The sequence below is a fragment of the Vicugna pacos genome, chromosome 9 (assembly GCF_048564905.1).
Source record: "Vicugna pacos chromosome 9, VicPac4, whole genome shotgun sequence".
NCBI lineage: Eukaryota > Metazoa > Chordata > Mammalia > Artiodactyla > Camelidae > Vicugna > Vicugna pacos.
In genome coordinates this window covers 69,367,894-69,392,233 of record NC_132995.1, presented here as the reverse complement: position 1 = coordinate 69,392,233, position 24,340 = coordinate 69,367,894, and the positions used below count along the sequence as shown (strand labels likewise).

At 38.6% G+C, this 24,340-nt stretch overlaps 1 protein-coding gene across 1 annotated transcript; it reads left to right on the top strand.

Moving 5' to 3' along the window:
* The first annotated feature begins 402 nt into the window (after positions 1-402).
* VCAM1 (vascular cell adhesion molecule 1) lies at positions 403-18,788 on the top strand. The gene is made up of 9 exons (XM_006197368.4): positions 403-620; positions 1,164-1,439; positions 3,703-4,023; positions 5,295-5,561; positions 8,987-9,265; positions 11,178-11,498; positions 12,558-12,824; positions 14,258-14,524; positions 17,899-18,788. Exons 1-9 carry the CDS (start codon positions 557-559, stop codon positions 18,036-18,038), a joined length of 2,202 nt encoding a protein of 733 aa, XP_006197430.3. The 5' UTR covers positions 403-556; the 3' UTR covers positions 18,039-18,788.
* The last annotated feature ends 5,552 nt before the right edge of the window (positions 18,789-24,340 follow it).

Genomic DNA, 24,340 nt, shown 5'->3' with positions numbered 1-24,340 from the left:
ATTTTAGAATTGCTAATGTATCTTCATCACGGAGAATAATTGGTTCACATGGCATAGTGCTTGTTTAGACACCTCAAAAACTAGAGTAATTTACTGTTTCTCCCTCCCTCCCTCCCTCTGTCTCTCTCTTCCCCTACTGGAGTCAGAAAGCCTCGTTCTGTGACAAGCATAACTTTAGATCTTCCTTGCAAAAACATCCTTTTGGAGTGAAAATCAGGAAAAGTTTTAATTTTATAGCCTTGGAAGTGCTTTATTTTTCTGGGGGCAGAGAGAAGAGTTTCAGCACTGAGAGCAACGGAAGGGGTTAATATTGGACTTGGCTGGGTGTCAGCTAAACTTTTTTTCTGGCTCTGTTCCGAGTTTCCCCTTGAAGGGATTTCCCTCCCTCCGCCTCTGAGCCTCTGCAACAAGACCCTTTATAAAGAGCAGACTTTCTATTTCATTCCTCACTGAACCTCCCTGGCTCCAGGAGCTCAAGACTCTTCCCAGCCACTTTCAGGGGGACAGAAAGAAGGGTTTGGGGACCGTTATTTCCTCATCACAACAGCGACTTAAAATGCCTAGGAAGATGGTCGTGAACTTTGCAGCCTCAAGTATACTTTGGATGGTGTTTACAGCTTGTAAGTTCTGCTCCTTGATCTGTTCCAAATGCTAGCATTCTATTTTACCCTGATTTTGGCTTTAGTCAGTTTTGCTCTGGTAGTGAAGAAAGGCACTAGGGTTTTTAAACGGTGGGAAAACTTAGTGGAACCTAACTTTTAATGTGCTGTTGAACATTGCTATACACCCCTGTCCTGTCACAGCTGGAGCTGCAAGCTGATGTTTTCTGGGTACCTTTTTTCCAATGTCAGATGAGTAATTGGATTCTGTCTCTAGTAAGTTCTATCTCTGTAGTTTCTAGTAGTTGATATGAGCTCAAACTTAGCTAGTCACAAAACAACTCGGATTAATGGGCATCACGGTCAGAAGTGAGAGTTCTCCTACGTGAAGATGAGTTCAACACCTTTTGGCAGTGACTCCAATGCTGCCCTGCGTTGGTTTGAAGCAGTTTAGGAAAGAGACCAGCCGGATGGTATTCTGAGTGTTATATTAGAACAGAGAAGAGGGAGAGGAATACTGAACAAACAGTGGTTAAGTTTGTTTTTCTCTTTTTGCCTTCACAGCTCAAGCTTTTAAAATTGAGACGTCCCCTGCCTCCAAAATTATTGCTCAGCTTGGTGACTCCGTTTCAATGACTTGCAGCACAACACACTGTGAGTCCCCAGCTTTCTCGTGGGCAGCTCTCATGGACAGGCCACTGAATGGGAAGGTGATAAATGAAGGGAACAAATCCACGCTGGTCACGAATCCTGTTAATTTGGAGAATGACTACTCTTATTTGTGCTTCGTGACTTGTGAGTCGAAGAAACGTCGAAGAGAATTCTCAGTGGAGATCTATTGTGAGTACTTTAGAGAATATTTGATTTTCTCTCTATTTTGCTTTAAAATAAGTTTTTTTTAAAGGATAGTTTTAAAAGAAAACTTACAAAGAATATTCATGTCCAGATTTTTGGCTAGAGAACAAGTGCACCAAGAAAGCTAGAGACAGCTGAATCTGGCACTAGACAGAAGTCCAAATCCTGGCTTCTGTCCCAGCTCTACCACAAACATGGTGACCATGGGTAAGACTCAGCTTCTCTGGGCTTTTGTTTTCTTAGTCATAAAGGAAAGATCTCTAAGATTTTTTTTTTCACTTTATTTTTAAAAAAATACATCTGTTTGATTGTAGCCTTATATTTACTTGTCCTTGTGCCTAAATGATTTATGAATTCCATCCTTCAGGGATTTTCCATATATTTATTTTTATGCAATTTGGTGCTTAAAATTAGTTTAAAGATTAAGCAGGAGTTCTATCATTTAACAACGGGCTTCTGTATGAAATTTTCCCCTTAGGCAGAAGAAAAATAGCTGCAAAAATTTCACTCATTTGACTTCGGCAGAGATAAATTTAGGTTTTGTTTTTGTTTTTGTTTGGTCCCATTAAGTCTTAATGCTCAATCACACCACCTGAAGGATATTTGAATTAGATGAATTAGATTTGCCTTGTGAATGGGGAATGAATATCTCTTTACCAGCCAGCCAAAATGTATCCCATTCCATTCTCAATCCAGCAAATGAAGTTAGCAACAGGAGTGGAAAAATGACCTAAAACAGATCACTTGCCTTCCGGTTACTGGTGACTGATCTTTCAAAAAAAAACTGGAATCCTTTATTTCTTTGTGAAGACCTCGTTTGATTGTCTTATATTTGTGTTGGTTTTCTTCTGCTGTAGTGGGACCCAGCTTTGTCCAGTAACTTTAACTGATTCTTCAGCAAGTCCATATGCTGCTAATGCGTCCCGAGAACCTGCCTGGCCGGCTGCTTTCAGTTATGTTGGTTGTACATGCATAGTTTATGTCTGTGCAGCCCTCTGAGCTCCTTGAAAGGCCCCCTTACGTAAATACAGGGAGACGTAGGGAGTTCTCATATTACCTGACAGCAAACTATGTGGATTACAGGCACATTTCTTACAGAATATGACAGACTTATTGGTGGAAAAATGAAAAGTACTGTTTCTTCACATAGCAAAGCCTTTTCAGTTCCTTTGTCTTTCTTCACAAGTACCAAATAGTTGAAGATTTCAAAAAGAGAGAAATGAAGCCGCTTCTGGCTTAAATTATCTTGCCTGAGATTTTTTTTTTCAAGAATGTCTGTCTCTCATTATGTTTAACAGTCCTGTCTCCATCCCACATTTGATTGTAATATTCTTTAGAGTTAGGACCTTTGTATTCTGCTTATTTCACAGATTTGAATCAAGCCAGTGTATTACCATTGTGATGTTTTGCAATGAAAAGTAGCCTTGAAAAGGAGGCAATGGTTCTTCTGAACTAGTGTGTTCCCTTGTCACTAAAAAGTTCAAGCAGAGGATTGGTTAGGACATTGAGTTAGGCATTTCTGGAGGCAAATCTGCCTTCCAGAATTTACAGCTTGCACAGGCATACCTTTCTGGTGGATGAATTCCTGTCAGAGGCACCATTTTCAGAAGCCAGTTATTTAAAGTTGCTCTTTTCATTTCTTTGTGTATCTTGCCCAATGACTATTCTTTGCAATGACATTCTAAGCCTCAGGTTCCTTATCCGTAAAAAGAAATATACCTGCCCTGACTAAAATAAGAGGATGTGATATGATATAATACACACCTGCAGTAGCCGTACAGAATAAGAGACATCCCGAGTTTAAATCCCAGCTTTACCTTTACCATCTGTGTGACCTTAGGAAAGTTACGCCAATGTGCTAAGTCTATGTTTTCATATCTGTGAAATGTGGTCTCTATTTCTTAGAGTTACTGTGCGAATAAAATAAAGTCATTTATGTTAAAATGAATAGCACAGTGATTGGCACATATAAGTATTTAATAAACATGAATATCTTCTCCTTTCTTTCACTCCAATAATATGCAACCCTTAGTACGTGCTGGATCCGAACTGAAGAACTCTCTCAAAGGTGATTCTCATTCTTGAACTCACCCGGAACCATGAAAGGCTATTTAAACAATTAATTCTGCTGTATTAATACTATATTCACAAAAATATTAGTCTTCGTTTATAGTACGTTAAGTCAGTAAGGGATCTTATACAGCATAAACAAAAAGGCCACTCATGTGTATTCATTTGAACTTTGCAGCTTTCCCTAAGGACCCAGAGATTCGTTTCAGTGGCCATCCAGAGCTTGGGAAGCCGATCACTGTCACGTGTTTTGTCCCTGATGTTTACCCGTCTGATAAGCTGAAGATAGAATTACTGAAGGGCAACCAGTTCCTGAGTCAGAAGGAATTTCTGGACCCTGCGGATATAAAGTCCCAGGAAACGAAGAATTTGGAAGCAACCTTTACTCCTGCTGACGAGGATAACGGGACAGCTCTTGTTTGTCGAGCTACATTAAACGTTTATGAAATTGATTCTGAGCCTCAAGTAAGGGAGACTACGGAACAACTGCACATCTACGGTAAGTATGTATGTGATGGCTATAGGCATCTGGCCTCGGATGCATACAGCAATAAACTGAGCAGCTAAAGTCAAGAAGAAACTTGTTTGTAGTTCTTACACTATTATTATTCATTGAGAACATATTTGTCAACAACATTATTTAAGAAGACAAGAACTGAATTGGGGTTGAGAAGACCTGAACTTGAGTTCTGGCTCCATTAACTGTGTGAACTTGGGTCACTTAATTTCTCAGTCTATCAAAGGGGGATAATAACACCACCTGGCTGGGTAGTAGGAAGTGGGCTCAAGTGATACAACATTTTAAGCACATTTGGTAAACTCTTATAATACGCCTTGAAATATCAAGGTACAGAGATTTTACAAGATGAGCACTTACTCTGTGTGTGTGTATGTGTGTGTGTGTGTGTGTGTATGCTCACTTGTACACATGTGCGTGGAGTGGGAGAGAGGTATGAGGTTAGACTGTCTCCATGTGCCCCAAGACTACTGAGGGATTTGAGGCAATCTTGTAGCCCCAAAATTGTGTTAGTATGGACTCTGTGCTCTGTTCTAGACTAAAATGCTATGGCCTGCTCTAGACACCATACTTAAAAGGAGTATTGCCTTCTATTGCATGTTTAGCTGAAAGAGAATGAGATGGAAAGGCTTTTATCAATATTTTGAGACAAATACTCAAGATAGGAGGTATTTTTCCTGGAGAATAGAAAACTTGGAAACGAGAGCTATAATTAGGTATTTGAAAGACAGTCAGGTGGAAGGAGGATTTGATATATTCTTTAGCAGTAGAGGACTGACCCCTGACCACTGTGTAAAAGTTAGTTACAAAGAGGGAGATTTCAGCTCAAAAGGGGGGAAAATGTTCTAATTATTAGAGCTGTCCAAAAATCAAATGCGCTGTGTTTACTGTAAGGTGGGGTATTGCCTCGCACCATTAAGTGTTGAAACTGACTTGCAAGAACACTTGGCTAAGATGCTAAGATGGAACCTTATCTGGAGGATCAAACCACATTACCCTAAGGGTCTTTTTAAATTTCTGGGTATCTATGGTCATCCGAAAACACCAAACATAAAAAAAACGAATTCAATCAAATTACTCAGACTCTAGATTGACTAATTTTTATGACTCAGCAATTCTCTATACAGTTTGGCAGAGTTAAGTCTGTCAAGTTTGTGAAGGCATGTAAATACAGTCTGTGAGAGAAATGCCAACAGCCCTGTTGGATCAAGATGATGCTTCACGGTTACTAACACTGTGCCCTGCCTCCTCAGTCTCGCCCAAGGACACGGTTATATCTGTGAGTCCCTCCACAAGGCTGCAAGAAGGTGATTCCGTGACGATGACGTGCTCCAGTAGAGGTCTACCAGCGCCACAGATTTTCTGGAGAAAGAAATTAGACAATGGGGATCTACAGCTCCTTTCTGAGAATGCAACGCTCACTTTAATTGCTATGAGGATGGAAGATTCTGGAACTTATGTGTGTGAAGGAGTTAATAAGGTTGGGCAAGACAGAGAAGAGGTGACATTAATTGTTCAAAGTAAGTGGAATGTGAAAAAGGCACAGTAAAGGTGCCATCATTCAGATTTGATCAATTGTGAAATAGCTTCAATGTCAAAATTACTTCGTTAAGTTTTATTGATGATCCATGTGATTGTCATGTACTTTAGCACAATTATGCATTCATCTCACTCATATTTCTTGGAAATCTTTGGTACCAGAGCTTTCATGGCTCTGCTTTTCTAATTCTTTTCCCTTTCTCATCATTCTTTCACTGCCTCATGCCTTGGCTTTCTCTCTTCCTTCTACCCCTTGAATATTAGTATTCTTGGGTCACCATGTCTGGTCCTCCTCTCAGCTCTCTCTGGACTCCCTGAGATGTGAACTGTGTTATATGCTGTTTATTCTGAAATCCATGTTCCTATTCCATATCACCAAAGCCTGTCAGTTCTACCTCAAAATGATCCCTAGGGTCTGAACTCTTTTCTTCAACCCTCTTGCCATTGCCTTGGTTTATCATCTCTCATTTGGACTCTTGAAAGATGCCTTAAATATCATCATTTATTGAACACCAGCTCTATTCCAGACACTTTACATATGTTACCTGTAATCTTCAAGAAATAGCCAAAGAGTAAGTATTTTATATCCGTTTTACAGATGAGGTAATAGTGTCTCATAGAGATGAATAATGGCCTCTACTATTTGTGCATCTAATATTTGCCAGGAATTCTACTTTCCACTTTATAAATGTTTTCTCTTTAGTCTTTCTCACAACCTTGTGAGGTGAAAAAAAATTCAGGCTCAGCATGGCTCAGTCTGCCAAGAGTCACACAGCCCATTAGTGGTATTTGCTGTGATTGTAACATAGGCCCATTTAAATCCAAAACTCCATGATTTTTCAACTATAGCTAATTGTCTTTAAATGGTCACTCTGCTATCATTCTGTCCCCAACATAATCCTATGCACTGCTACCAGAGTTACCTACCTTAAACAAAACGGTGCACATTTTATATGACTTCAGCCAAACACTAACTGTACATAAATTAAAATTCACATTTCTTAATATAGTTGCATGAAACTCCTCACAGTCTAGTCAGAAACTACCTTTGCAGCTTGGTTGCTGTCCCTGTGCCTCTGTTTATGCTGTTCCTTCTGCTTGGCATGTCCTTTTCCTTCCTTCACCTGGCAAAGGCTCAGCCATCCTTCAAGATCAGGCTGACACCAGCCTCCCCATTGCAGAGTGTGTCAGGCAAAGCTGGTTGCTGATTCCTTCAGTACATTTAGCACTTCTTATGAATGTGTAGGCACTTTTGCTCAGTTTACCATGTATTAATTAAGAGCCTTTGTCCAAGAATCCAAGAATTGTGATTGGTGTTGGAAGTCCAGACATAAAAAGTTATGGTGATTGTCCTGGAGGAATTTCCAATCTAAGAGGGAGAGATATATAAGTAATAGATAAATTAAGTGTTCTTTATTAAGAACCAAAATAAGATACCTATTTAAGTGTGTCTTTCCATTAATTAAACTGTAAGTTTTTTAAACATAGGGACTTACGGGGTGTAAGGGACTATGTGTGTGCGCATGATTTAATATTTGGTTGCCTGCCATTAATAGGTGTTTAGTAGATACTGAATGAGTAAGTTGTACACGTGGGCAAAACAAAGTCTGAAAATATGAAAACACGGAGTTTAAGCTTGGATATAGCCAAAAAGATAAAATTCAAACTCACTATCAGTAGATGAACCGGTTGGATGTCAGGGTAGCGTTTGTAAGAAACCAAGAAGAACATGACACTAATCAAAGCATGTGAAGCTACCGTCCGTCCGTTCTGGAGCAGCTCTACCCCACGATAAGCTGTGTTGCATTTCAATGTGAAAAGAAGGTGTGCCGTGGGGGCAGGCAGTGTGGTTTCGCGATTTGCATCACAGGACGTTCAGTACTAGAACCATCAGTACTAGAGAGAGGACTGAATGTTCAGTGGGGCTTTCAGTCAGCTCAGAGATGCTCCCGCAGGAGCCACAGGTCCACATGGCAGAGATGACACCCCTGTAAAGAATGCTCTGAGACCCATCCATGGGCAGGAAGTTGATCTGTCTTTAAAGTTCTCCATTCTCACCCTAACGTTTAAGGAATTCAAAAACTCTGGTTATAGTTCTGAATCATCTTTCTCTTTCAAAATCTGAGAGCACATTACTTTATAAGGAAATATGAGGAAAGCATTCTTTGTAAGACGCTATAATGTCCCAATTAGACAAACCAAACTGAGAGAAAAAAAAACCTTTTGGCACAGATGACAACCCTGCAAAATGTAATGTGTTTGGATTATTTACATACTGAGCTTTCTTCTCTCACCAGCCTGCTATTTACAAGGGCAATTTTTGGTGATTTTTCTGTGGAGTCTCATCTGTCACTTTCAGAGTTGCCCAAACGCTCCCAGTTGCGTCAGGGGAACAGAGTCAAGAATCGGAATTCCCTTTCTCACCTGACAGCAGCCATCCCAAAGCAGCCTGGGTGCCCAGCACGGATGGCACTGGCAGCCAAAGAGCTTTCCTGGATGTTTGAGACTTAGGAGTTTGCCCTGGCATCTCAAATTAACTGCAAAGTACTTTTATAATGTGTCAAACAAATTTAAGAGGTGGCTTGCATATCACTTTAAAGTTGAGATTTTGACTTGCTATGAGTGTGATTCTGTGCAACTTTCAATGGTGTAACTTTATACTGTTGATGCAGAAGCTCTAAGTGCTGGTCCATTATGGGTATTTCTTCTAATCAGAAGACGTATTTTTATAGCATTTTCCAGTACTTCTCTGAGATTTTGTTTTATCGCCCCATGAGGATGATCTGATTTAATTGTTCCAGCCATGGAAGAGCTGGGATTTTGAATCAGACCCACCTGGCTTCAAGTTCTCATTTCGCTCCTTGCAAGCCTGGTAAAGTTATTTAGCATTTCTGAGCCTAAATTTCCTCAAGAAGAAAGAGGAGGAAGGGGAGGAGAAAGGGATGGAGGAGGAAAAGCAGAGAAGCACAAGGAGAAAGTGAAAGCGGAGGAGAAGAATTAGTGGTACCAGTTCATGAAGTTGAGAAGGTTAAGCAAGATAATGGATGTAAAGTGGTTTACACAATGCTTGACACGCCGGATCCTCTTAAAATTTTGAGCTGCTGTGCACCATTACATGGATTTGATTAACTACACCTGGGTGGAGATTGAATTCTTGTTATGAAAAGATGCCAGTCTTGGTCTTGACAAATTTTTATCCTCATTCTTTCTGTTGAATGAACCGATCAATGACTTGTGGGTTTGTTCTTAAACGATGTGGTTTCCTGATGGTCCCAAGGTGGAAAGGAGTAATTTATTCTCAGCACAGATGTTAGCCAAAAGGAGATCAGAAAAATAGACCATATACTGGACTGTGGTGAAAGAAGAGAACCTTATGTGCTTTTCGTCTTGTCCTCTTTCCCCCCAGAGAAAATGTTTACTGTAGAGATCTCTCCTGGACCCTGGGTCGCTGCTCAGATTGGTGACTTGGTCATGTTGACATGTATTGTCACGGGCTGTGAGTCCCCATCTTTCTCTTGGAGAACCCAGCTAGACAGCCCCCTGAGTGGGAATGTGACCACTGAAGGATCCAAATCCACGCTGACCCTGAGCCCTGTGAGTCTTGAGCATGAACATTCTTACCAGTGTGCCGTGACATGTGGGCATGAAAAGGAACTGGAAAGGAAAACCCAAGTGAAGCTCTACTGTAAGTGGTTTTCGGAATCGTTTACTGTTTTCTTGTTGATGTTGTCATTCTCAGTTCCATTGGAAGAAATAGAATGTAAGTCTGCTATACACAACAAGATCCCTGTGTTTAGAAGGGGAAATTAGCATTGTGAGTGGTTCCTGAATCTCTGAAGCAGAATTTTTGATGTGGCTTAAATCTTAAGTATGTATTAAACATGTACCCAGCATCCCCAGTCCTCAGTTTGTATCTTGTCAATTCTCTGGAATCACACACTTGGACACACTCCATGCTCCCTGCTTCCCACCCACCTCTGTGTGTATATGGGGTCTACAGAGGGGGTTGTGAGCAAGGAGGGGTCAGAGCCTGTTCAGATGATGGGGTGGAGTGACTGCTGCTCAGTTATTCAAACTGTGGGTGAGGCACAACCTACTGTTTTGAAGGTAATTAGCATTTGAAAGCTGATTAGCAGGATGGGACAGTGAGGCAACAGGGAGCAGGAAAAAGCCAAAAATGAGTACAGGGAGTTAGATTGGTCATGTGGCAGGAGCTCAGTGAAAAGGGATGCTCAGTGGCAGGAGCTCAGTGAAAAGCAGAGGCAGGAGATTGCACTAGGTTGTGATACTGACGTACACCGCGTACATGCACTGCACTTCTTCTGGCTGTTCTTGTCACCTCAGCAAAAATCCTTTACAACCTCAAATCTCTATAAGCTGACTTTGCTGGAGTTCCTCAGTTTATTATGAACAAGGGACAAAAATGTACAAAAGGATCATAAAGTTATTCTTTGGGAGGGTTTTTCCACCTCGTTTTATTCAGCAGAATTCAAGAGAACAATTGTAGAGATTTTCCACCAGAAATCCTGCCCAAACTTGTGTTACTCTCAGGATTTTGTTCAGAATGAGTTAGAGTCTGTCTGTAAAGGGATTTGAATCTCTCAAAAGAAGGGTAAATTTATTGTGATATCCTATTACCAAGAGTCCAGGATCTGCTGATGCAAGCGCATTCCCAACAGCAATGAGAAGCAGCAGTGACGCCTTCCTGTAACATGGAAACGTTAGAGAATGTATCGCTGCAACAACATTTAGTTTCAGGGAAAAAAAATTAGCATTGCTTTTGCTCTTGGTAACCAGTTTAATCTCCTTTTTATTGGTTTGCGTAAGAAGCGTTGTAAATATTATTTAGAATCTAAGTCTCTTATAGTTTTTGTCGTAACTCAAGTATTATTTGAGGAATATATAAAACTTTATGCCTGAACTTGGCCACTAGAAATTAGAATGTTTAAATTGAGAATTACCCTTGGGTCTTATGTGAGATGAGGCTGCATGACTCTGAAACCAAGCCTGGGCTCTGAGCCCAAAGAAATACGAATTCTGATCTTGGCTCAGTGACTTATTAGATATGATACTAAATGGCAGACTCTTAGCCTCTGCTAAGTTTTGTAAGTTTTCCTAGCAGTGAAATACGTTCTCTATAAGTTTTTCTAGCTGTAGAATAAGTTAATACTCATTTGATGAGGCTGTTTTGAAGACTGAGATAATGAATATTAAGGGACTAGCACATGGTAAATATTCAATACATCATGGCAAATATTTAAAACATTTAAAATGTGGAGTTACTGAACAAAATGGTGGAAGTGTGTGTGCCCTTCGAAAAGATCGGTCCATAGCTGTCAGCAAGACTGCGTCACTCAGAAGAAAAGAATAAGAATTATATTTATTATTTAAGATTTGATGTGCTAGGTGGCTTTTTGTTCCAAACATTTTTTATATTTAATATCATAAACATTTACACTTACTGTTGTTATTTATATGTTGGTGATCATTCTGTCCCAGGTGAGTTAAAACCTTCATTTTGAGACCTTTGCATTTGATAGAAATTAGTTCTGTTTTCCCTTGAATGCCTCATATAAACATTTGCTTGATCTTTGCAGTATTCCCTAGAAACCTAGAAATTGAGATGAGTGGTCTGTTCGTGAGTGGAAAGCCCGTCACTGTAAGCTGCAAAGTTCCTGATGTATATTCTTTTGATCGACTAGAAATTGAATTGCTTAAGGGGGAGAGTATTATGAAGAATAAGACCTTTTTGAGAAATGTAGATACAAAATCCCTAGAGACGAAGAGTTTGGAAATGACCTTCATCCCAACCACTGAAGATACTGGAAAAGTTCTTGTTTGTCAGGCGAAGTTATCTATTGATGAAATGGAATTCGAACTCAAACAAGAGCAGAATACACAGACACTTTATGTTAATGGTAAGTCCATGTGTGATGGAACCACAATTTAATATGGATTTTAATTTTTTTAATTCAAATCAATTCAATTCAATTCTATTATTTTGGGGTGGGGGAGATGATGAAGTTTATTAATTTATTTTTAGAGGAGATAGTGGGGATTGAACCCAGGACCTAATGCATGCTAAGCGTGCACTCTACCACTTGAGCTAACCCTTCCCCTAATATGGATTTTTAAATCATGGTTGCCAGGCAATAGTTGACATGAGGTTCATAGTTATAACTTTTGTGAAAAAAATAATTGAAAAGAAACTTCAAAATAATGATTGTTGGAACAAACCACCCCCAATGCTTAAAACAACCATTTATTTGCTTATGAGTCTGAGCTGACCATTTAGGAAGAGGTCAGATGGGCAGTTTGCTCAATACGGTATCAGATGACCTCACTTACGCATTTTCAGTCCGTTGACAGGTCAGTGGGGGACGGTCCAGGTGGCCTCACTCATGTGTCTGGGGCCTCCTCTGGGGCATCTGGGTCTTCCTTTCCCCATGTGGTATCTCTCAAGGAAGGTAGCCTAGGTTTAGCCACCAGAGCACAGTGTTTGAAGAGGGTGGTAGTGGAAGATACCTCTTAGGGCCTGGGCTTGGAAGACCGACAGTGTTACTTCTTCTGGGATATATCAGAGTTTGTCTCAAGGCCAGCTAGGTTCAAGAGGCGGACAAGTAGACTCCACCTTTCCAAAGGAAATTCACGTAGTTCATGATCACGTTTCATGTACCATAAACGTCAATGTACACTATCACGACCATCCACTCTTTGTAGCAAGAGCACTTCTATAGAATATAAGTTCTATAGAAAGGAAATAACTCCATTAGAAAATATTCATAATGTGTCTACATTCTACTCCCCCATTCTGCATCTGCCAAGCAAATGAGGACAGAAGCCTCCTGCCATAAAGTTATCAAAGTTTATAAACTGCTCCAATCCACTAAATCCATAGCCCAGTTTTGCAACATTATTAAAACTCTTTGAAGCTCAGGGTATAAGGGTCAAGCTAACAGGTGTCCCTCCCTTTTCAGTTGCTCCCCAGGTTACAGCCATCTTGGTCAGCCCCTCCTCCGTCCTGGAGGAAGGCCGTTCTGTGAACATGACATGCTCTAGCGATGGCCTTCCAGCTCCAAAAACCCTGTGGAGCAAGCAGCTAAATAATGGGGATCTCCAGCCTCTTTCTGAGAATACAACTCTCACCTTAATGTCCACAAAAATGGAAGATTCTGGTATTTATGTGTGTGAAGGAATTAACCAGGCTGGAATAAGCAGAAAAGAAGTTGAATTAATTATCCAAGGTGAGCTAAGTGATTAAATGAGTTATTACTGCTAGTTGTATTTTGGTTGTGTTACTGGTTTTGAGTAAAGTCCTCTTTGAAAACAAAATTCTTACTAAAAAAATGTATTTAGAGTTCTGAAAAGCTCATGTTGTTCCTATGAGTGGAAAACTCCTGGGATAGTATTTTCTCATGACCCCTTCCAAGTCACTTACTCTAAAATTCTCTTAACCTCAGATGGAATCCTAGCTCCAGGAACTGTGCCAAGAGTTCCAGTTACACCTTTGGGGCAATGATTATGATGTTGAAATAAGGACAGGGACAAGTATATATGTATTTGGAAATCACTTAAGATGAAAGTCACCCTATCGAGCTGAATTAAACTCTGAGTGGTAATCTCACAAGATGCCTGCTAATATTTGCTTAGAAACCTAAGAAGGCACTTAAGCCTTTTATAAATTCTGAGATTAAGAGTAGCAGAGATAATGCCCTCTGGTTCACCAGCTTAATGGCATAAAACCACTAGGGTAGATTAAGTTAGCAGACCCTTACCCATTTTCTCCAGGATGGAGAGGTAAGACAGAACTCCTACTTGACAGGTTGAAACTTTAGGAGTTTGGGGCAGAAACGTGTGGTAATCAGTTTGAATTCCCCTTATACTTTCCCTTCTGGGGTTCAAGGTCCATTTCTTCACTAGGGCTGTTAGTTCCTCTCTTACATCTCAGTATTATTTCCACTAAGGTATTAGTGACTTTCTTGTTACTTCATATCAATGGTAACTTGTATTTTATTGGGAGGACTTTGGAAGGGCAATGCACTACTTAAAGGAAAGCCCATAGGATGGATGTCATGGTACTGTAGCTCTGGCTGGGCAAGAATATCAAATCAAGTCACAAAACAGATGAACTTAGAGGCAATCTCACTTATAAAATGGTAATATGGTAGCTCCTTCCATGAGTTGTGTATTAACAAGATGTTGGTGTCAAATACTTAGCCCAGTGCCTGGCATTTAGTAACTGGTATTGTTGTTGTTAAGGATAGTAAGACCTATCTCTGCACAGCTTAATTTTTTGATCTGGGATCAAGATCAAAACTCAGAGACCTGCAAAGGCCTTTATACTTAGAGAAATATTTGCACAACAGTGTGACCAAAGAAAAAGTTCTTTTCCACATTTGAAATCCATAGCTGTTTTTGAACACCTATTCTTGGGCTAGGCTGGGTAACGAATTAGATTAAGAGACATGAGAAGCATAAGAGGTGTCTTCTTTTATTAAAAGCAGGATGATTTACAACAATCCAGGAAAGCCCTGACTTCTTTAATTGCGCCTCTAAACAGTTCATTCAAACAGTAAGCACAAATAGCGTCTTGACAGCTATTGTTACTGTCATTAAGTTAATATCGAATTGGTTTATATTTCACTCAATCAGAGGTGTCTTTAAATTCTCTCTACAGTTGCTCCAAAAGATACACAACTTACAGCTTTTCCTTCTGAGAGCGTCAGGGAAGGAGACACGGTCATTATCTCTTGTACGTGTGGAAATGCTCCCCAGACTTTGATAATCCTGAAGAAAAAAGCAGAGACTGGTGACACACTGCTAAAGTCTACAGATGGTGCATATACCATTCACAAGGCCCAGTTACAGGATGCGGGAGTATATGAGTGTGAATCTAAAAATGAAGTTGGCTTTCAGTTAAGAAGTATAACGCTTAATGTTAAAGGTTAGTTACTTGTTGTTGTTGTTTTTATAATAGGGCAGAGATTTGGTGGATTGTAAAGAATTTCAAGGATTGGATGAATAAGTTGGCAAAATGGAGTTGAATTCCATGTTGATTATAGTCATTTCTTGGTGTTTCCTAGAATAATCACGCACAGCTGCTCTAGCCTGCAGGGTAGGAAGTTGACATTAATCATTGATCAGTGCAGAATTCTCATTTGTTTTTTTAAACATTGACAATTCATCACTGGTCTCTGAGGCCTTGCATTTCTTAAGCATTTAAATATATTTTCAAAACATTTCCCTGGAGGTTACAAGGAAACTAAAGACGTAGAATGGGCACATAGAAAGAGAGACCCTTTTCCTTCCTACCGGAAGAGAGCACCACTCTCTGAACGTGGAGTAACTGCGTATTTTCTGGATTGACTCTTTTCAGGATAATGATTGCGGTGATGATCTTAATGTTGAACAACATAAAGGAATCTCTTGACTATGGAACTGCCTCCTTAGAAAATCCAAGCCCCTTGTCCATCCAACCCTTCTCTGATGGGGGGGGGGCAATGGTCCCAGCAAAGAAATTCTAGGGGCCGCTTAATCTCCTAATCACTCTTGTGAATTCATAGTAGGATCTGTTGATTTTATCAGCGGAAGCAGAATTTGTCAGCCTTTACTACTCAGTCTCCCACTCCACGCGTGCTAATGAGCTCTCATTGAGTATGGGAAGGCAAACTTGGAGTGAATAAGACTGCGAACAAATGCCAACTCTTAAGAGCCTCTGGAGGTTGGCTTTCAGAGTTCACAGCCACTCATCAGTGTAAAGAAAATTTAAACCTAGTCAGAAAATGGGTAAAAATTTTACTTATCTGGCCAAAGTTCTCAAGATTACAAGCCTTATCATATGTTTTTTTTAATTTTTTAAAAAAATTGAAATATAGTCGGTTACAATGTGTCAATTTCTGATGTACACATAATGTCCCATTCATGAATATATATATACCACAATGAGGTATCACCGAATACCATGTTTTCTGTCTTCATAGTACCTCCTCAAAAGATGACAATATCAATAGTTCCCTCTAGAATGTTAAAGGGGAAAGTATCGCGATTACATGTAAAACTTTTTCATCCACCTGCAGTGATTATCCTGAAAAAAGCTGATCTAGCCAATGAAGTTACTATGTGTTCAAAGAATGGAAAATTTACTTTGTGTCATGTCATGCAACACGACACAGGGGGATATGTAATCAGTGCCTCCAATCAGGCGATGATTCTGGATGGATTGAGATCTCAGTTATGAGTAGTCTGAAATTCATTTATTCTTATTTTCTTTAATCCTCAGTACCACCTTTAAGCCTAGCCGCAGGAACTTGGACTCCTAACATTTTTACAATTCTATTTCTAGTCAGTGATTCCTTTTTAAAGACGTATCAAATCTTCTTCTCCAGCTGTGTAACTCTCTCATACAATTGTTGTCTTTTCTAATTGCTTTATTAAGTTAGTAACTTACATATTTGCCTTTTTTCACTCATTGCTTAAATAAAAAATTAAAGCTCATTTGGCACTCAGCTAGAAATTCAGACCCCCAAAATAAATGTGGTTTAAAATAACTACAAATGAATGGAGTCAAAAATTTGACTTTTTTTCCTGGGAATTTTTGAATTAGTCATCTTTTGAATTTAGCTAAGTTTTAAAATTAATTTTGTTTCATTTTGTTTGACAAACACTTTTGCTTGAATGTATTCCAATTGTAGAAATGGTTGGGAGTCTTTAGGATTTTCAGTGTTTATACAGCTAATAGAAAATTGTATTTGGAGGTTTCCCTGGCAACCAACTCAGCAACCAATTTGTATTTTACTGCAGATGCCTGAGGGGAAAACCAAAGGCAAAAGATAATATTTATTAAATTGGAAAGAAAACAATAGGGGCAGAAATACCATTGCCCAACAAGTCATCAATATTGATGTCTCACCATAATTATGATAATGGATATTCCATTAAAATATTACCCTTATACTCTGACAAAGGAGAAAGGAAAGCAGAAAAATAAAGCAATTGTCATGTTTATGGTGAAGTATTTTTAATTTCAATAATTCAAAAAAAAAAAAAGGACTTCCCATCATCTGACCCTAGTGATTCTTTCTTTCTTGGTTGACATCCAGTAATTAGAAACATCTAGAGGGAAAGCAATGATTACCACAGTCATTTCTTCCAGAACTGAGACAATATATGTGCCACTTGAAGAAACGGAATACTTGTGAGGTCGTACAATGCTGTGCAAACACAATTGCAAATAAAGATGAATCTTCAGTAAATACCAGGCTATCTTCATCAGATGTTTTTAAAGTTAAGATGGTAAACAGTATTGCAGCTGTCAGATGGTTTTTAGTAGACTAGATAGAGTACTAATTTTAGTTTTTGTATACCAATAACTTCTGTACCCAATTTACAACCAAGTGACAAAATGACAGGATGTAGAAAGAAAAAAAATGTATTACTATTAAAAGAATATTTATTGGGTGCAAGCAACTTCAAGCAGTGAGTCAGGTACTGGCTATTCAGTGGTGAATCAAAAAGAAAATAGATATGTGTCCTTGTGTAATTTACAGACTGAAGGAAGAGACCAATGTTAATAGATAATCATACAAACAAATGTTTATAAGCTGTGATAAGAGCTATGGAGGGAAAATGCTGTGGGTTATAAAAGTTCCTAATTTAGGCTGGGGGAGATGTGGGTCAGAGAATGCTTCTCTAGTAGCATTTAAGCTAAAATATAATGCTATCCAAAGAATTTCATATGATCAAGCAATGATATAAATGCTGAAGAGGAATAAGATATATTAAAATGCCCTACTTCAGAGATACAAAATGGAAAGTTTTCCATCTATTCCTGAAAAAAGTCATCAGCAAGAATTTTTCTCTTATTATCTTATGGAGTGTTTGACTATAATGGTTACACTCGAGGTGTTACAAGGATTTTCCTGGAGAACTGGTTAGTTGTTTGAATCCATAGTGATCAGAGTCCTAGTTCTTTAGCAGAGATTTATATTTCCCAAAGCAAACACTCCTCTCCAAATTCTTTCTCCTGTAAATGAGCTCTAAAAGGCTGTGTCCTTCTTTCCATTCTGCAATGGAACCTGAGCCTCTTTGAATCCAAGTTTGCAAAAGTCAACAGCTGTCATCTTTAGACCCATCTTGACCATAGCAACTGCGAACTGATGATTTGGGTAATTCAAAGAAATATGCATTTTGGGTCCTTCTCACTGCTTTGATTCATTTCTCTTTAGAGAACTAGTTGTACTGTTAAAACATGTCACTATTAGTATTAAATGATTTCTTTTTGTACTAGACATTAATTGTGTCCATTTTGTTATTTTTCAGAAAGAGAAAGTAGCAAGGACTATTTTTCTCCGGAACTTCTCGTGCTCTATTGTGCATCCTCCTTAGTGATACCTGCCACTGGAATGATTATTTACTTTGCCAGAAGAGCGAACATGAGAGGGTCATACAGCCTTGTATAAGCACAGAAATCAAAAGTGTAGCTAACATTTGAAATGTTCAACCAGAGACACTAGCCATCAAATCAAATCCTCAAGGCTGCTCATCATTCCACAAGGAACATAATAAACTGGGAGTCCAGACGTCTTTGAATGTAGTGAACTCTTGGAAAGAAATGGTTGCCTGTGCCCCTTGCTGTGAGCAAGAAGCCAAAGGAAAGTTTCTGCCTAAAAAAATAAACGCTACCATTGAGATGTGATGACTGGAGTAGTTTCTTGATGTGTATATACGATAACATGATTTGTATATATGTAAAATAAAATTATCCCATAGCAACATTGCTTGGAGTATCAGCACTCTGTACTCACATTTCTAAAATTATTAGAATGTTGCTTGGACTGATTGTTATAACTTAATGCATCTTAATATTGACTGGCAGCTGAACTATGTCATCTTTTTAATATTTTATTTCCTTTAACAAAATTTCTTTCCTATAAAGTTCATGGACAACAATGTTTTGTAAAGATGTCAAATGATAAACCAAGAGGGCACTGGGTTGACTTTCAGGTACTAAATGCTTCAGCCTATGGTATAATGGTTGACTGGATTTCTCTGGATGGTACTAATATGGTACGGAGATGTTTTATCATGTTCTTTGTTCATCAGACTCTTGTGTAACTTTTCCAATATGGTCTAAAAATGCAACTTCTTTTGATTTTCTTTTGTAAATGCTTAAGATTTTTTTTTGTATAGTAAAATGATAATTTCTGGAATTAAAAGAGTTGTGTGTTTATTTATTATAAATTGCCTCCTTTAATCATGTTGCAGCTCATTTTGAAATGCCAATTTCCAAGACGGAGGAGTTCAAACCCATAGAAATAATAAGCAGACACTTCAAGTGTGGTTCTCAGATTACTTTTATCAGAATCACCATAAGAACTTGAAAAACATTCGTCTTTCTTGGGACCATCCTAACTTACTGAATTGAAATAATTGGTTATGTTTTAAAGATATTTGAAAACTAAGAAAAAAAATTTATGTTTAACTATATATTTACCATTCCCAGCACTCATCATTTTTTACTGTAGATTCAGATTTTCCTCTACCATCATTTCCCTTCTGTTTAAAAACCTTACTTTAATATTTCTTATTGTACGTACATGTTTGCTGATGATGAATTCTCTACTGAGAAAGTCTCTCACTCTCTTGATTTTTTTTTGTTTTTTGGTCTTTCATTTTGAAAGATAGTTTTATTGGTAGAGAATTCTAGGTTGACAGGTTTCTTTTTTAGTTCTTTAGAAACATTTCATTGTCTTCTAAATCTGCTTATCCTTATTCTTTTAATGCAATGTCTTTTTTTTTAATCTCTGGTTACTTGTAGGATATTTTTATGACTGACTTTAAGAAATTTGATTGTGTTATGCCCTCATAGTTTTCTTTATAATTTTTTTGTGTTTGAGGTTTGTTAAGATTCTTGGATCTGTTAGTTTAGTTTTCCTTAAATTTGGAAAAATTTCAACTGTTATTTCTTCAGAAGTTTTTTCTGTACCACCAACCCCTCCCCTTTTGTAGACTCCAGTCACAGATCTAGAAGTGTTCCTGGCATTGTCCCACAGTTAACCGGTGCTCTGCTTACTTGTTCCAGCTTTTTTTCATTTTGAATGGTTTTAATTGCTATATTTTCTAGTTCACTTGTCTTTTCTTCTACATTGTTTAATCTGCTGTTAATCACATCTTGTGTGTATGTGTGTGTGTGCTTCTAAATCCCAGACATTGTAGTCTTCATGACTGGTATTTCTTCTTGGGCCTTCACTCACCATGCTCAAGCTTTCCTTCACCTTCTTGAATGTATTGAATATCATTATAATAGCGTTTAATATTCTTGTCACTTATTCTTTCATATGTGTCATTTCTGGGTCTGTTTCTATTGATTGACTCATCTGCTCAATAGGAGTCATATATTCCTGCTCTTTTAGGATCTTTAATTTTTTTTTTAATTAGATGCAAGACATTGTGAATTGTATCATGCTTGGTGCTGGGTATGTCATATTCTTAAAAAATTCTTGAGCTTTTGTTCTAGGCCATAGTTAAGTTAGTTGGAGAAAATTTGACCCTTTGGGGGCCTTATTTTTTAAGTAGGGTTATATGGGACTGGAGCAACCTTTAGTCTGGGGCCGATTTTCTCTTTTTACTGAATCAGTACTCTTCTGAGTCCTCTCCCTGATATCTCATGATTTATGAGTTTCTCCCACTCTTGTTGGAGGGAGCACAAATTATCCTTTGCCCTACGGAACCCCAAGAGTGGCTCCCCTTGTTCTCATTGGGTGATCTGTCCCCAGATGTGGGTGGTTGCCCTACATGCGTGCACTATGGTAGCCCAGCTTGGGGAAGACTTGAACATTTTCTGAAGATTTCCAGAGCTCTCCCGGGGTAGCTCTCTCCTCTCTGGGGTACTCTGTCCTGCACACTCCACCACTCCCGGCCTCTCTCGACGTCCAGCTCCTTCTCCTCAGTCTCAGAAGGTCCTCAGGCCCTGCCTGGGTTCTTCCTCTCCTGCATTTATAGCCTGGAAACCCTCTCCAGGCAGTCAGTCTGGGCAGAAGACTTAACCTCATTTGCTTCCACTCCCTCAGATATCATTGTTCTTTGCAACCTCGTATTCGGTGACTGAAAAACTTTGTTTCATGTATTTTCTCTGGCTTTTTCATTCAGTTGTAACGGTAAGTCCAACCCTTTATCTTGTCCACAAGAGAAACTCTGAACTCACTTTTAGTCAAAGAGTACCTCTAGAAACACTCCTGAAATTATTTCTCTATTTGTCGTAGGAATGTTTTTTACATTTTACATATCTCTGCCCCACATTATAAGGATCCATATCAGAGATTAATCTCAGAATACAATGCAGGAAACTTCCCTTAAGGAGTTAGTTTTCTTCTAAATCATGATTCAGGAAATTAATACAAAAGGCTTGTTTTTCTTTCTTCATTGATCAGCCAAGAGACTCTGTCCAATTTATATCTGAACTGTAGCATCTGTGTGGCATTCAATGGTCTATTTTGTTTGTTTGAGTGATATTCTCCCCTTGGTTACATCTTTACTAGTTTGCGTTTTTTTTCTGGCTCTTATGCTTTTTCCTTACACTTGTATTTTATTATTTTATTAAACACTTTTCCGTAAGTTGCCTCAAGTATTCTATGGGAAGGTCAGAATATAAAGAAGTAAACCCCAAAATAAAATAGTTGGCACTTACATGGTACCTTGGAAGCATAAGTGTGAATAAAATAGTCTAGGTGAATTCTTCATATTAACTCACTACTTGCAGTTGAAGAACAAGACCCACAAAGATGGTGAACAGGATAAGTGTGGTTGGGAAAGAAGACAAGAAATCTCTGGAGCACAAATGCTGTCCACAGAAGTGTGTTCTAGCTCAAGGGTCATTGTATAGACCAGTGATATTTGGGGCACGGGGAAGAAATGGATGCCTCAGGTCGTGGTTTGCAGAGTGATGAGTATACTGAAAAAGAGAAATTGGAGCTGAAGGAAAGCCCTGCCCTCTTCACACTGTTGCTAAGAAAGAATTCTGATCTTTTGTGTTTGATAATACACCCCGTATTGCTTGTGTATCTGATGATCTATCCAGACCCTGTGGGTTTACACATGCGTCTATCTTAACATATGATCTTCAAAGAGGGCCAGGATTTAATTAGATCCATATATAAAAGGGATATGATGTTTCATTAAGATAAATTTTTTTTAGGAAAACAACGTAGGTCATCTTACAGTGAGATGGAGAAGTGCCCTAAATCATGAAGGTGGTACACAAAGTACTGAAGTTTGGAAAAGCTGAACTTGAGAGTGATTCTCCCCAGTGTTGTGTATAGAACACTAGTATTTACAGCACACACTTCTCTGTTGGACTGCTCAATTGTGTTCAATAGTTAATATATATATATATATTTTTTTTTTACTGTTATTGTCATTTATTGTTATGGTGATAACTTCCAACCACTCTTTGCTGCGTGGGTTCTGAGACAAGACAGCTTGCTTAGAATAAGAGCTAAGAGCGATAAAGTAATCTCGGGGCATTTTCACGTTCTGTTGAACTATATAAAATTGCCAGTCAAAACCTGTCCAATAACAGCAATTCACTTGGTTTAACTTGTGTATTAGTGTTACATTTATTTATTGGCATGAGGAAATGCCTGTATTTCCAGTAATGAAACAATAAAATTATAGATTAATAAAAATAGTATTAGAATTGTACCTAAAATTTGAAAGCATCATAAACACCTAAAATGTTGTGTGTCTATATGCACCCACATATAGAGAGAGGAAAAGAAGTCAAAGTGCTAACACTGACAGTGGCATTATGGGTATTTAAATTTTATCTGTACCATATCCATTTTCCAAAATAGGATGTATTACAGTTATAGTAAAAAAAAAGTTATTTTCTAGTGTGTTAACCATAGCAAGTAAGTCTTCAAACAGCAACCAAATAGGAATAGTATCCTACCTGAACTTGAGCCTTGGAATTCTCAAGACCTATAAATATTTAGGGCTTTGCAATCCAGACGTGGAGTGAGATAGCTGCTTTGGCTTTCGGAGTATTTGAGTGTTTGCTCTGAAGAGAGCAAAATGGATAGGAAAGTACTTGAACAACCTTTCACCACCAGATTGCCTCTGGAATTTCTAAATAAAGCCTTGGAGAAGGGGTGACATGAAGAGTCTGCACACCATCGCTCCGCACTCTCACAGGGCTTCGAGTCCGGAAGGACCTGGCCATCACTGCTTGGCCGCATTGAATGAAGTACTGAGGTTTAAACCTCAGGGCACAGTGATGATTACACCAGCTATGCTGCCTACAGGTGCCTCGTGCAAATTTTGACTTTGTGCCTCAAGAATCATTTGTTCACTCTTCCCCAGTCTTGCATAATTTACTCCTGTGGGAATCTGATAATTCTTAAGCAGACAGAGATTTACAGAAACCCTGGGAAAGGAGAAAAACTGCCACATTACTATTTTAAATTACTGTATTGGAGCAACTGAATTTATTCATTCGGTTTCCTCAGAAAATTTTAACCCAGTAGCCCTGCAGTTGTACATCTGTGTCTTTGCAGAAGAAAATTATTCGACTGTACGTCTTGTCCATTTTCACCCTTGCTAACCAAAGTCTGCTTTTTGGCTCTTTTTTTCTGCCATGCAAAGGGGACATGGGCTCCTCTGGGATTTATTTGAGTAATAGTCATCCTAATTTTTCAAACTCTCCAAACAAAGCAAAAAACTTGAAGAGGTTTTAAGAAGAGTTCCTATAGCTATGTCAGGAAGGGAAAGCGAAACATGACTAATAGTAACAGAGGAATTCTAGAGGAGAAAGTAGTTCTTTTTCATGTTTCCTGTTGAAGAAATGCATCCTCAGGATCTTAGGATAATGATGGCATAAACCAGCTTGCTTCTTTCTAGCCAATAAGTGAGGCCAACATTGATGACATGCATAGGGGAATAAAGACCATGAAGGTCTTCTTTCAGCAGTGGTCCCATCGCTTCCAGGGTTAGTGTCTCTGTGTGATGAGTCTGACATATTTTTAATGGGACCTTAAGAAAGAACTTTTGGTAATGTTTATTGAGAATTTATCCTGGACTAAGTGCTTTGCATGAATTATTTTATTTAGTACTCACATCAATCCAGCTAAGCAATGTTATCTGACCAATGGGAAAACTAAACTAGAATACTTAAATAATTTTCCTAAGGGCAGTGATAGATAGAGTGTGGTTGACCATGAGTTCGTCTGATTCCAGCATCTGTACTGTTATTCTCTATACTGCGTTACCTTTAATTCATAAACATGACACAGACTTCCATAGGCTTAGGCATCTTTGAAGGACAGATGGCAAGTAGTCTTAAAAAACAAATTTATCTTAGGGCCTCAGTTTGTTATGGGAAGGAAGAAGGGCTGATAAGATTGTTCAGATAAGATTTCTCTGTGTGTTTTCTGAAGGGCATAGGAATCCCAGATTGCTTATGCTGAATATCCAAGGTTGTTTCACTGGACAACTATCTTCTTTCTGTTGAATTTAGAAGAAACATATGGTTTACTATGTTTAAATGGCCATCTGCCATCCTGGGCAAATTCTTGAGGAGATTGCTTTGGGCCCAAAGTACAGCACATGTTTGATCTTTATGTATGTTTGCACTTCTTGAATTTGGAAACTTTGAAAAAAAGAGGTTAAAAGTCAGCAAGAAGGAAAATGGAAAAGAAAACAAAGGAATAATTTTAAAAGGTGAAATGAATGCTTTATGATATTTTGTAGATGAGAGTAAGGGAGA

Excerpts from the sequence above, each read along its gene's own strand:
- VCAM1 (XM_006197368.4), top strand. The coding sequence starts at position 557 with ATGCCTAGGAAGATGGTCGTGAACTTTGCAGCCTCAAGTATACTTTGG. Across the intron at positions 9,266-11,177 it reads AACCCAAGTGAAGCTCTACT|TATTCCCTAGAAACCTAGAA; the intron begins GTAAGTGGTTTT and ends TGATCTTTGCAG. Across the intron at positions 12,825-14,257 it reads AGTTGAATTAATTATCCAAG|TTGCTCCAAAAGATACACAA; the intron begins GTGAGCTAAGTG and ends TTCTCTCTACAG.